The 12,455-nt window shown below is 50.1% G+C and overlaps 1 protein-coding gene across 1 annotated transcript in view; it reads left to right on the top strand.

Moving 5' to 3' along the window:
* Positions 1 to 8,914: 8,914 nt before the first annotated feature.
* Positions 8,915 to 12,455, top strand: part of AP3S2 (adaptor related protein complex 3 subunit sigma 2) — a 92,673-nt gene continuing 89,132 nt past the window's right edge. Inside the window, exons 1-3 of the mRNA XM_077263518.1 lie at positions 8,915 to 9,164; positions 10,758 to 10,849; positions 12,115 to 12,226. Coding sequence (XP_077119633.1) covers positions 9,096 to 9,164; positions 10,758 to 10,849; positions 12,115 to 12,226 — 273 coding nt within the window. The 5' untranslated portion in view covers positions 8,915 to 9,095. The remainder of the gene's footprint in view (positions 9,165 to 10,757; positions 10,850 to 12,114; positions 12,227 to 12,455) is intronic.

Below are 12,455 nucleotides of genomic sequence, written 5' to 3'. Positions count from 1 at the left end.
GAATCTGCTGACCCAGTGATTCTCAGCAATGTTGCAGCCAAAGAGGGCCCCTAAGGCTGATACCTGCACTTTAAGTGTATTTGGGGATAACCCCATATCCAACCCCTTCTGTAAGAATTCTAAAATCTGGTCTATTGGTATTGACTGACCAGCTATTACCCCCGAGTTTTGAAGGAACTTCTTCCAGATCCTAACATAAATCTTTGTAGTGATTATTTTTCAGCTCTTCAGCAGAGTGTTAATGAGGCCCGGAGAGAACCCCCTATCCTTTAACAGCGCCCGCTCAAAATCCATGCCGTCAGATGAAGGCCAACCGCCCGAGGATGGTAGACTGGGCCCTGGGATAGGAGATCCGGGATGTCTGGCAAGACCCATGGGTCGGATATCGACATAGCCCTCAGGCATGGAAACCACGTCCTTCTGGGCCAGAAGGGGGCAATTATTATCACTGTGGCTTTGTCCTTCCTGATTTTCCTCACCACCAGAGGAAGTAGAGACAGGGGAGGAAAGGCGTAGGCTAGCCTGAAGTTCCAGTCTATGAGGAGGGCGTCTACTGACAGAGGATTTTCTCTGGGGTTGAGAGAGCAGAATTGTGCCACTTTCCTGTTTTCTTTTGTGGCAAACAGGTCTACCTCTGGTTGACCCCATCTTTCCACGATGAGGTTGAAGATGGAGTCGTTCAGGGACCACTCTCCCTGCCTCAATGTGTTGCGGCTTAAGAAATCCGCCGTAGTGTTTTCTGCCCCTCTTATGTGAAGAGCCGTCAATGAGAGAAGATGTTGCTCTGCTAGATGGAATAGACGATCTGCTACGCACATTAGGGATTTGGAACGAGTTCCGCCTTGGTGATTTATGTACGCCACGGCGACCCGATTGTCCGAGAATACCCGCACGTGGTGGCCCTGTAGATAGACAAGGAGTGATTTAACTGCCTGTTCTACAGCCGTTAACTCCTTTAGGTTGGAAGACATTTCTATCTGATCCCGATCCCAAAGCCCCTGGACCAACGTATCCCCCATGTGAGCCCCCCACCCAGAAGGGCTAGCGTCCGAGGTGACTATACGAGTTACATTATATTCCCAGGGGACCCCTGTGGACAGGTTCTCTTGGTCTAGCCACCATCCGAGGGACATAATAGCGTCTTGGGATAGGGTCATCAGGCTCTCCAGACATCCCCCAACCTTTTTTGTTGTAACAGCACCTCGCCCTGAAGTATCCTCGTATGATACTGGGCCCATCGGACCGCTGGAATACAGGACGAGAGAGAGCCCAACAGAGACATGGCTCTTCTAAGGGACATGGTGGGGTTTTTAGAGGCATTCAGCACCTGAAGGTGCAGGCGATCAATTTTCTCAAGAGGCAAACGGCATTCCTGAACCTGGGAATCCAGGGTCAGGCCTAAAAATCGCTGCACCGTCATGGGCTGTAAGCGTGATTTTTTAACATTTAGCATCCACCCCAGACGCTCCAGAGCAGACATCACTTTATGTAACTGTTCCAGACAGTGATCCGCCGTTTTACCTACGATAAGGAGATCGTCCAGGTAGGGGATTATTAGAATATTGGACTCATGCAGGTGTGCCATAACTTCCGCCATAACTTTGGTAAACACTCGAGGGGTGACCGATATACCAAAGGGGAGGGCCCTGTACTGGAAGTGTCTGATTACCCCATCCAACCTTACCGCCACCCTCAGGTATCGTTGGTGACCTGCATAAATAGGGATATGGTAATAGGCGTCCTTCAAATCCAATACTACCATAAAGCAGTTTTTAAACAGTAGTTTTATTGCGGTGTTAATAGTTTCCATCTTAAATGATTGGACGGTCAGGAAATTATTAAGAGCCCTAAGGTTAATAATTGTTCTGAAGGAGCCATCAGGTTTACTTATTAGGAATAGAGGAGAGTAGAATCCTCTACCCTGTTCTCCTTCCGGAACCTCTGACAGGACATTCTTATTGAGCAGGTCGTGAACTTCTGCTTCCAGGGCCGCCTGTTCTGCTGGAGAGGACCTGAGTGGGGTAACTCTGAAGAAGTTCTGAGGGATGGAAGAGAACTCTAGCCGCAGACCCGTAGCTATTAACCCCAAAATCCAATCACTACTGGAGATTTTGGACCAGGCCGGGTAGAAGGCAGATAGTCTACCTCCCACCAGGGCGACTAGTCATTGGGGTGGTTTTTTGACCTCACGGGATGGCTCCTGACGTCCTCCACCTCCAAACATAAATCCAGTACCTTTCTTCTTTTTCTCATCCCATCTGCTCTGGTCTCTGGCTGGTCTCCTCCGAAAGAATCTCTTCCCTGCGAAGGGACGCCTGTAAGAGGTAGTTGGTAGATTGGGAAACTTTTTCTTCTCATCTCCAGCTTTCTCCAGCAGTTCGTCTAGGACTGGACCAAACAGGTATTCCCCTTCGCATGGGATAGAGCACAGACGGGATCTGGATTGAAGGTCACCCGGCCAACATTTCAGCCATAGGGCCCTGCGTGCTGCGTTTGATAGTCCGGCCGCCCTAGCCGCCATTCTTGCCGAATCCGCAGATGCGTCCGCAAGAAAGGCAGCGGCATTCTGAATTGTTGGCAGGAATTTCAACATAGAATCTCTGGAAACACCGCCTTCCAACTTAGACCCTAGCTGATCCAGCCAGACCATCATCGATCTGGCTGCACATGTCGCGGCTACAGCAGGTCTCAGGGCACCCGCCGACATCTCCCATGTCCCTTTAAGGAATGAGTCAGCCTTCTTATCGAGAGGATCCTTTAGGGAAGCCATGTCGTCGAAGGGGATAGATGATTTTTTAGACGCCTTAGACACCGCTGCGTCCAATTTCGGCGCCTTATCCCATGTATTCACCATGGGGTCCTCAAAGGGATATCTGCGTTTAAAGGCAGGTGGAAAAGAGCCTTTCTTCTCTGTTTTTTTCCATTCCCTTTTGATGAGGTTCTGGACCTTGTCATTGAGCGGAAAAGACCTACGTTTTTTAGGGTCTAGACCGCCAAACATTAGGTCCTGTGTAGAGAGTTCTGGCCTTTCATCAGCCACCCCCATGGTGGATCTAACTGATTTAATTAGTTTGTCCATTTGGTCCAATGGGAAACAGAACCGGTTAGACTCCTCTTCCGAAGAGGACGCTGAGGAGACAGAGGCGTCTGACTCATTCTCCCTACTAGGGCCAGCAGACGAATCCGAATCTGAGGCGCTAGGCTCCCTTCTTCTTTTGGAAGGCTCCCGGAACAGGGATTTCAGGGAATCTTTCACCTCCTTCCTGATAATCTCCCTAAGGTTTGACGTGAAATCAGGAGACTTCCGCCACCTATGGGAGCGGAGAAAAAGGCTATGTAATTTATCTGACGCTACCGCTATCAGAGTCCCCATCAATTTATTTCCTACCGTCTTCCGTACACACGACTGACAAAGTCTCTTAGGGTAGGCGTCTGGCAAAGGGCAAGCGCATAGCGCGCACTCGTTTTTTGTTTTACCAGCGCTTTTTTTCCCCTACGGAAATAAACATAGGAAAAGACTGCATCAGGGTACATTCACGAAGATCTCTTACCCAGGCAGTAGCGGTAGGTACCGGATTACTGGGGGGGTCGGTCCAGATCCTTCTGTTTAGATCTGCGACTGGTCTGGTTACTGCGTCCGCGGGTCTTCAGCTGGGGGTTCGCATGGGACTTCTCCGAGGATCCGTCCTGCTCCTGCTCCAGCAGACCGACGGCAGCTTCCGGGTCATCCATAGCTGCAGATGGGCTCACAAGCAGTGCTGCAGCATTCTGTTTGGCTATAAATAGCCCTTCCCCCGGAATCCGGAATCAGTGCAGGTGTGTGGCCAAATCCACCCCCCCGACTTGCAGGTGACTGCTCCACCACCCCCCTGGACCCAAACGCTCCCCCCCCCCCCGCCCCCGCCGCATGCAGGACAGCGGCGTTTTTAGAAAAAAAACGGCCGGCGTTTGCCTTCCGGTTTTGGCCCCGCCCCCTGCGCGTCACTTCCGGTTTCGGGCAGAACGCTCAGGAACGTGCCCGGAAGCCAGGGAACGGTGCCGCCGGACCACTCAGCCGCCCCCCCGCTACGCCACCGCCGCTTCCGCGGCCGCAGCCCAGCGGTGACCGCGGCAGAGGCCGGCGTCCGACCCCCAGCTCCGGTCCCGAATCGAAAGGAGCACACAGGACGCTGCGCCGCACCGCACCGACGGGGATCAGAGTGGGGAAGACCGAGGCCCAGGGGGGTGAGCGGACCCAGGGGGGGGAAATACTCACCTGCTGACCACTGGGGATGGACCTCCTCCGGACGTCGCTCCACACTGCACCGCTCACTGTCGTGGAGCCCTACCCGGACCCACCGTGGCGCTTCCAGGGACCCGCACTGCCCGAGGTAGGAGACCCCCTCGCTACCTGGGTCGGACAGCCGGCCTGGGTATTGATAGGAGAAAAGAAGTCGTATCTGCGGGGAATCCTGTCCTCCAGGAACAGGAAACCAACTGATGCGTGGGAGAGGTGCCGCCCTTATGTATCTGTAGGTTTCCTGTTCCTGAAGGGCGGATCCCCTCTCTCCGTAGTGCTGTCATGGACGACCAATAAAATAAATTTTGCATTTCATTTGGAAATCAAGCTCCCAGAGTCTGGAGGAAGAGTGGAGAGACCACAATCCAAGCTGCTTGAGGTCTAGTGTGAAGTTTCCATAGTCAGTGATGGTTTGGGGAGCCATGTCATCTGCTGGTGTAGGTCCACTGTGTTTTACCAAGACCAAAGTCAGTGCAGCCGTCTACCAGGAAATTTTAGGCTATGTGCACACGTTGTGGAATGGGGTGCAGAATTTTCTGCACAAAATCTGCATTTCCTGGCAGAAACCGCAGGTGCAGATTTGCCACGGATTTTGTGTGGTTTTTCTGCGGATTTTCTGCGGTTTTTACCACTGCGGATTTCTATAATGGAAGGGTGCAGAAATGCAGCAGATCCGCACAAAAGAAGTGACATGCACTTCTTTTAAATCCGCAGCGTTTCCGCGTGGATTTTTCTGCACCATCTGCACAGATTTTTTTTTTCATTGATTTACATTGTATTGTAAATCATAGTGCGGATCTGCAGCGTTTCTGCACGGAAAAATCCGCTGCGGATCCGCACTAAATCCGCATCGTGTGCACATAGCCTCAGAGCACTTCATGCTTCCCTCTGCCAACAAGCTTTTTGGAGATGGAAATTTCATTCTCCAGCAGGACTTGGCACCTGTCCACGCTGCCAAAAGTCCCAATACCTGGTTTAAAAACAACAGTATCACTGTGCTTGATTGGCCAGCAAACTCGCCTGACCTTAACCCCATACAGCTCGGGAGCCACATGTGGCTTGCGGGCCCGTGATGTGTGGCTCGCGGCTGCCTGCCAGCTTGATCCTTTAGCACCAGGTGTAAAGAACTATTAAGAGCAGATGTCTAAATGGTGACTTTTGTGTGTGGCCCTGTATGGAAGAGCAGATCTGAATGGGAGTGAGATAGGAAACCGTGGAGCTTGGCACACTGCCTTGGTGTGATTTCAGTGGAAAAGCTTTGGTTATCATTATACCGGTAATTGAGGCTCTCGGTGTCACTACTGTGAGTGGGGAAGGAGCTGGTTGTGGCTCGCGACCCTCTCTCAGAGCTGAATGTGGCTCGCGACCATCTTTCGTAGCTGGATGTGGCTCTTAAGGTTAGAAAGGTTGGGGACCTCTGCCATAGAGAATCTATGGGGTATTGTCAAAGGAAGATGAGAGACACCAGACCCAACAATGCACATGAGCTGAAAGCTGCTATCAAAACAACCTGGGCTTCCATAACACCCCAGCAGTGCCACAGGCTGATCGCATCCATTCCACGCTGCATTGATGCAGCAATTGAGGCAAAAAGAGTCCTGACAAAGTATTGAGTGCATTTACTGAACATACATTTCAGTAGGCCAAGATTTCAGATTTTAAAATCTTATTTATTTTATATCTGTATCTTATTTTCTTTTTCTTTTCAATGCAATGTTGCATTTTTATAATACCTTTTTTATTTGTTTTTTAACCATTTTCTCTATATGATTCTATCATAATTTTGTGCATGCCCTTTGGTCTTATACTATTTTTTTATACCTTACAAGATTGTTCTATCTTTGCTAACTGCAATCACAATGTAAATAGACCCCAACATGTAATGCAAGCCTTAGGGTAAGTTCACACAGGACGTTTTTGTTGCATATTTTTTTCTGCAGCAAAACCTGATCATCTTGGCAGGAAAGAAGCTGCGTCAAAAGGTGCGTTTTTTGTTGCATATTTGGTGCGTTTTTTTGGTGTTTTTCTTCTCTTTGTCCAGGCTAAATGTCCTTGGATTTTCAGCAGCAAAAACGCAGCAAATAATGATACCTGTGTTTTTGCTGTGTTTTTTTCAACACCCATTCAAGTCAATGGGTGAAAAAACGCAGCAAAAACGCTGAAAGTGCCATGCTCTATGTCAAAAAAATGCCGCAAAGCACAAAATACTGATCAAACAAAATCCAATGTGTATGCATGAGATTTCTGAAATCTCATAGGCTTCGCTGGTACTGTAAAAAGCAGCTGAAAATTAGCATAAAAAACACAGCAAATAACGTCCTGTGTGAACTTACCCTTATTGTTCAATCTAAATATCGCCCACTAGATGGCGGCATCTACTCGGTGTCTGAAAAGTCATACAGTTATATCTGGGTGCACTGTCTGAGCTCACAGTGACACTTTTCTGGCATCACGAATAAAAAGGGCCAATACGAGTCTATGGGTCCGTAAAAAACATGTCAGCACACGGATCAGTATACAGTCTGAGTGCTGTCTGTATTAAACATTGCAAAGGTTAGGAAGCTTTGTAATTCTGCAAAAAACACTGATAGTAAAAACAGACCATACACTGATACCATTTTTTCATGTAAATGTGTAAACACAGATGTGTGAATGAGGCCTAAGTCTTACCTTCTATGTAGGTTTGAGATGTGTTGCACAAAATTGAGTTTTCTCTCATTGAAAGGAGGTTCTCACCCCTGCACACTGTCAAATCTTATGATACCTTACCTTACTCTTGATGTCACCACAACGCAATGAAGTGATGAAGATGTCACATTACCACTGTGGATGTTGGTCATTTTTGTGATGTGACATCACAGCGGCCAGTGCAAAGTTGTTACAGTCATGTGATATGACATGAGACCTCATATACAGTAAGAGTGCAGTCAGCCGGCCGTATAACATGGACGATGATTGCAACGCAGTGTACGGACTGGTCACCGGCTCTCCCGACCCAAGCGTGACAGCTGCATAGAAATACATGCTGTCACACTTGGGTCAGGAGAGCTGCTGGCCAGTCCGAGCATTGTGGTGCGATCATCCATGTTAGGCTGGAGTCACACAACGTACAAAAAAAAAACGGTCCATTTAAAACACGGATGAGAATCGCAGAAATGTTCTCTGAACAGTGATCCGTATTTTGCTCTCTATGAAATATAAATATATATGTGTCTCACTGACATAATATAATATATAGACTGTATAGATGTTTTCACAAATAATAGAGCCCATGGATCCATTATATGTCCATTTTGCAAGCCGGCGAGAAAATCTCGCCATACGGATGACACATGGATACATCCTCGCACTGCACACAGATGACATACGGATCACTGCTCAGAGAACATTTGTGCGATTCTCGTCCGTGTAAAACGGACCTTTTTTTATACGTTGTGTGTGACTCCGGCCTTATACAGCTGTCTGACTACACGCTGGTGCGAAGTCTGTAAGGAGACTTTGTTGGGCTACTTTCACATTTGCTCGTCCGTCACAAAGCGTCGGCGTCATGTACCGAGGGAAGTTTGTCCTTTCACATTTCCGTCTGTAGTCCCAGGGAGGAAAGAGAGTGAGTGCGAGATTTCCTGCTGGGCATGCGCAGTCAGAAACACTGGATCCAACGTACAGAAAAACGTTCCCTTGAACGTTTTTTGCAAAAGACGGGCCGTCACATTCCGCAGGATCCAGTGCCCGGCGGACAAAACGTAAGTAATACAAGTCTATGGGAAAATGCAGGATCCTGCATTTTCAAAAATCGACGTATTGCGACGGCAGAGGAAAGACGGAAATGTGAAAGTAGCCTTATGGGGCCAGGAAGCTTATTAACCCCTTCAGATGGAGGAACCAACAGAAATAGCTTAGGAGGAGGGGAGAGAGGCTGAACAGGGCGGGTGAAGCCTGCGTTATACAGCAGCTACCTGAGCCAGTGCCGATTGCTGCTGTTTAACCATTTAGATGCCATTTTCAACCTCTGGCAGCGGCAGTTCAATGGTTCCCATCTCTGTGCCAGCCCGTTCAGGCATCCATCAGAGGAGTGCCAATGGCTTAGCATGGCAGCCATCTTTGTACTCCCATGACTCCTGTGTGGGCTTCATAGGTTATCATTTTTATAATAAAACCTTAATACTGAATTCATAGTACAATACATCAAATGATCGCAGGCTAAAGGCTCATACGGCGAACTAAAAAATGGCGACAAAAAAGGTTTAACAGTATTAAATGGATTCTGTATCCCCCCAAAACATGGGATAAAGCGTGAACAAAGCTTTCATGTACCAACAAAAACTGTACAAAAGCCCAACAGCTCAGCACAGGAAAACAAGGGACAGGGCTGTGAAAATTGGGACACAAACCAAAGAGGTTCTGACCACTTCTATACACGACCCATCGCAGTAATCATCGCACTGACTGGAAGGATCCTGGAAAACAAAGCCGGAATGGCAATGTTTTATTCCACAAGTTCGCAGCGCGTTGTACTGAAAATGTAATGGTGTGAAAACCGACAACTCGTCCCGCACAGCCACCCCTCACACAGAAGGCACGGGGCCGGCACCGGAAGGGTTAATACATAAAACCAAGGTCTCTAAGGATGAGAATGTGGGGACAGCAGCCACAGCACCGGCCGGGTGACCCGCAGAGAGCAGCACGGACCGCTATCCCGGGCACCAACACGTACCGGAAGTAACTCCGCCGGGGGAAGGCCTCCACTGTGACACCGGGACCGGAAGTGGGTTCCCGCTGGGAGCAGGAATTTTGGTGTCAGAGTCGCTGTGTCAGGATGATAAAAGCCATACTGGTGTTTAATAATCATGGGAAGCCGCGATTCATGCGCTTCTACCAGCACTTTGTGAGTGACCGTGTGTACCGCACTGCCCACCCGGAAATAGCCAGACCCCCAGCTACTGCTCAGACCCCACCCCGCAAGTGTTGTACTGCTCTGCTCTGCCCCCCCCCCCCCCCAGTGTTGTACTGCTCTGCTCCCCCCAGCATTGTGCTGCTTCGCTCTGAGCCCCCCCAGCATTGTGCTGCTTCGCTCTGAGCCCCCCAGCATTGTGCTGCTTCGCTCTGAGCCCCCCAGCATTGTGCTGCTTCGCTCTGAGCCCCCCAGCATTGTGCCGCTTTGCTCTGCCCCCCCCCCAGCATTGTACCGCTCTGCCCTGACTCCCCTCAGTGTTGTGCCGCTTCGCTCTGAGCCCCCCAGCATTGTGCCGCTTCGCTCTGAGCCCCCCAGCATTGTGCTGCTTCGCTCTGAGCCCCCCAGCATTGTGCCGCTTCGCTCTGAGCCCCCCAGCATTGTGCTGCTTCGCTCTGAGCCCCCCAGCATTGTGCCGCTGTGCTGAGCCCCCCAGCGTTGTGCCACTCTGCTCTGAGCCCCCCCAGCGTTGTGCCGCTTCGCTCTGAGCCCCCCCAGCATTGTGCCACTTCGCTCTGAGCCCCCCCAGCATTGTGCCGCTTCGCTCTGAGCCCCCCCAGCATTGTGCTGTTTTGCTCTGAGCCCCCCCAGCATTGTGCCGCTTCGCTCTTAGCCCCCCCCAGCATTGTGCCGCTTCGCTCTTAGCCCCCCCAGCATTGTGCCGCTTCGCTCTGAGCCCCCCAGCATTGTGCCGCTGTGCTCTGAGCCCCCCCCAGCATTGTGCCGCTTCGCTCTGAGCCCCCCCAGCATTGTGCCACTTCGCTCTGAGCCCCCCCAGCATTGTGCCGCTTCGCTCTGAGCCCCCCCAGTATTGTGCCGTTTTGCTCTGAGCCCCCCCAGCATTGTGCCGCTTCGCTCTTAGCCCCCCCAGCATTGTGCCGCTTCGCTCTTAGCCCCCCCAGCATTGTGCCGCTTCGCTCTGAGCCCCCCAGCATTGTGCCGCTGTGCTCTGAGCCCCCCCAGCATTGTGCCGCTTCGCTCTGAGCCCCCCCAGCATTGTGCTGCTTCGCTCTGAGCCCCCCAGCATTGTGCCGCTATGCACTGAGCCCCCCTAGCGTTGTGCCGCTCTGCTCTGAGCCCCCCCAGCATTGTGCCGCTTTGCTTTGAGCCCCCCCAGCATTGTGCCGCTTTGCTCTGAGCCCCCCAGCATTGTGCCGCTTTGCTCTGAGTCCTCCAAGCGTTGTGCCGCTTCGCTCTGAGCGCCACCCTTCCCTGGGTTGTGCTGCCTTGCCCTGACGCCCCTCTCCCCAGGCTGTGCCGCGCCGACGCCCCTCCTCAGGCTGTACTGCTCCGCTCTCAGTCCCCTCAGTGTTGTGCGGCTCCGATCCCCGGGTTGTGCTGGCCCTGCCTAATGCCCCTCTCCCTGGGCTGTGCCGCCCCACTCTGACACTCTTCCCTGGGTTGTACAGCTCTGCTCTGACCTCCCCCCTTCCTCTTGATGTACCGCTCTGCTCTGACCTCCCCCCTTCCTCTTGATGTACCCTTCTGCTCTGACAGCAGCTCATTACCTTGTGTTCTCTCTTGTAGACTGAAGAGATGCAGCAGCAGATAGTGAGGGAGACCTTCCACCTGGTGTCTAAGAGGGATGACAATGTCTGCAACTTCCTGGAGGGAGGAAGGTACAAGCGTGAGAACTAGTGTGCTGCTCCATATAACCATCCCCATGTCACATCCTGTGAAGGGTGGTGGCCATAGACTTGAAATTGATTGAAAATTCGAGTGTAGAAAGACTTGTTCTTGTTGTGAACGATGACCTTAAAGCAGCAGTCAAGTTTTTCAGTATTAGTTTTCTCTAAATTCATGTAGTCACTAGTCCCATATATGTAAAATATACATATTTTCTAGATATTTTTTCAGTTCATACTCCCTATTTTAGTTTCCCATTGCACTTCAGTTAGTCATGAGATTTTATGGTGATCCTCCATGAGGGGGAGGGACAGAAAGTGATAACAAAATTAATGATGATGACTGCACAGCTCCTGTCACACAGCTCTAATGTAACAGATGACTGCTTACTGTGTGCTGATACCTGATAGGAGAACACCCAGCAGATAGAGATGGTACTGGCTCCATCTGGTCATGTGATGCTGTACTAGTGCAATATGGCATTCAGCAGAGTGTGGGGATACTTTAGGAATTGGTGATAACTGATGAGCTCTTATTGGTGATTTGGTTCATTTGGCTCCACTCACCAAACAGATTCAACTCTTTGGATCTCGCATGGATCCTTGTTACATGTCTGTACACACTCTTTTAAAAGTCACTAATACATTTGTAATTAGATCTCACTGAGGGGCCAGCTCTCATCATTCCCATAAAGTACCGATCACTGCTAGGGAGCAAGATGGAGGATGAATGGAAAAAAACACGAGGTTAAAAATGCAAAACAATATTGTGATTATTGAATAACCCCTGCTAGTGGAGCCAAGAATATCGGGAAAAGACAGCTGATACATGTTGCCTGAACCTCGGCATGATGTGTCAGGTACTGACGGTATGATGTAGGCAATTATGTGTAACTCTGAAATGCTGCGGCACAGACAACTTAATTTATCAGCCACCGGGAACACAGCGGCACGGGAGGCTAGTCCGGAAAGCTGGTCTCCAGTGGTTTCTTGCTGCCCTTCCCCTGGAGTTACAGGTCTTTTTCAGAGTCCGTGTATAGGAAGAAACCTGTCGGTCACTGGAAGTAGCAGGGAGAAGCCACTTGGATCCCACCTCTCCGTGTAGTCTCCTGTGTAACAAGGTCCTAGGAGCCAGACATCCATGGCTGAAATCACACAGACAGACCCTGAGCCATGGGCAGCATGTATCAGCTGCCAGGTTCCCTTTAAAAGCTTATTGTTGCTGAATGACTTACATAGCCTTTGTGATTTCTTTGCAGTTTAATTGGTGGATCTGACTATAAGCTGATCTATCGCCATTATGCCACTCTTTACTTTGTGTTCTGTGTGGATTCCTCGGAGAGTGAACTGGGAATTCTGGATCTCATCCAGGTAAATGTTATTATCAGGGTGGTAAATTTGAATAATCATTTGTGTGGATTGACCCATCGATCTTGGCTTTAACCATCGACTTAAGTGCAGACGCCTTCCTTGAACGTGAAGCAGACGGTTGGATTTCGCTGTTTTATGTTAGCAGGTCACTTTTTGTATTGGATCCTGGACATAACAATTAATCCTGGTGTTTTTTATCATCTAGGTAACTTTTCAATCTGCTTTCTAT

Source organism: Ranitomeya variabilis, chromosome 5 (assembly GCF_051348905.1).
Source record: "Ranitomeya variabilis isolate aRanVar5 chromosome 5, aRanVar5.hap1, whole genome shotgun sequence".
In the NCBI taxonomy this organism is placed as follows: Eukaryota; Metazoa; Chordata; class Amphibia; order Anura; family Dendrobatidae; genus Ranitomeya; species Ranitomeya variabilis.
Note: the sequence above shows the minus strand (reverse complement) of the source record. Positions and strands in the feature narration are given on the sequence as shown.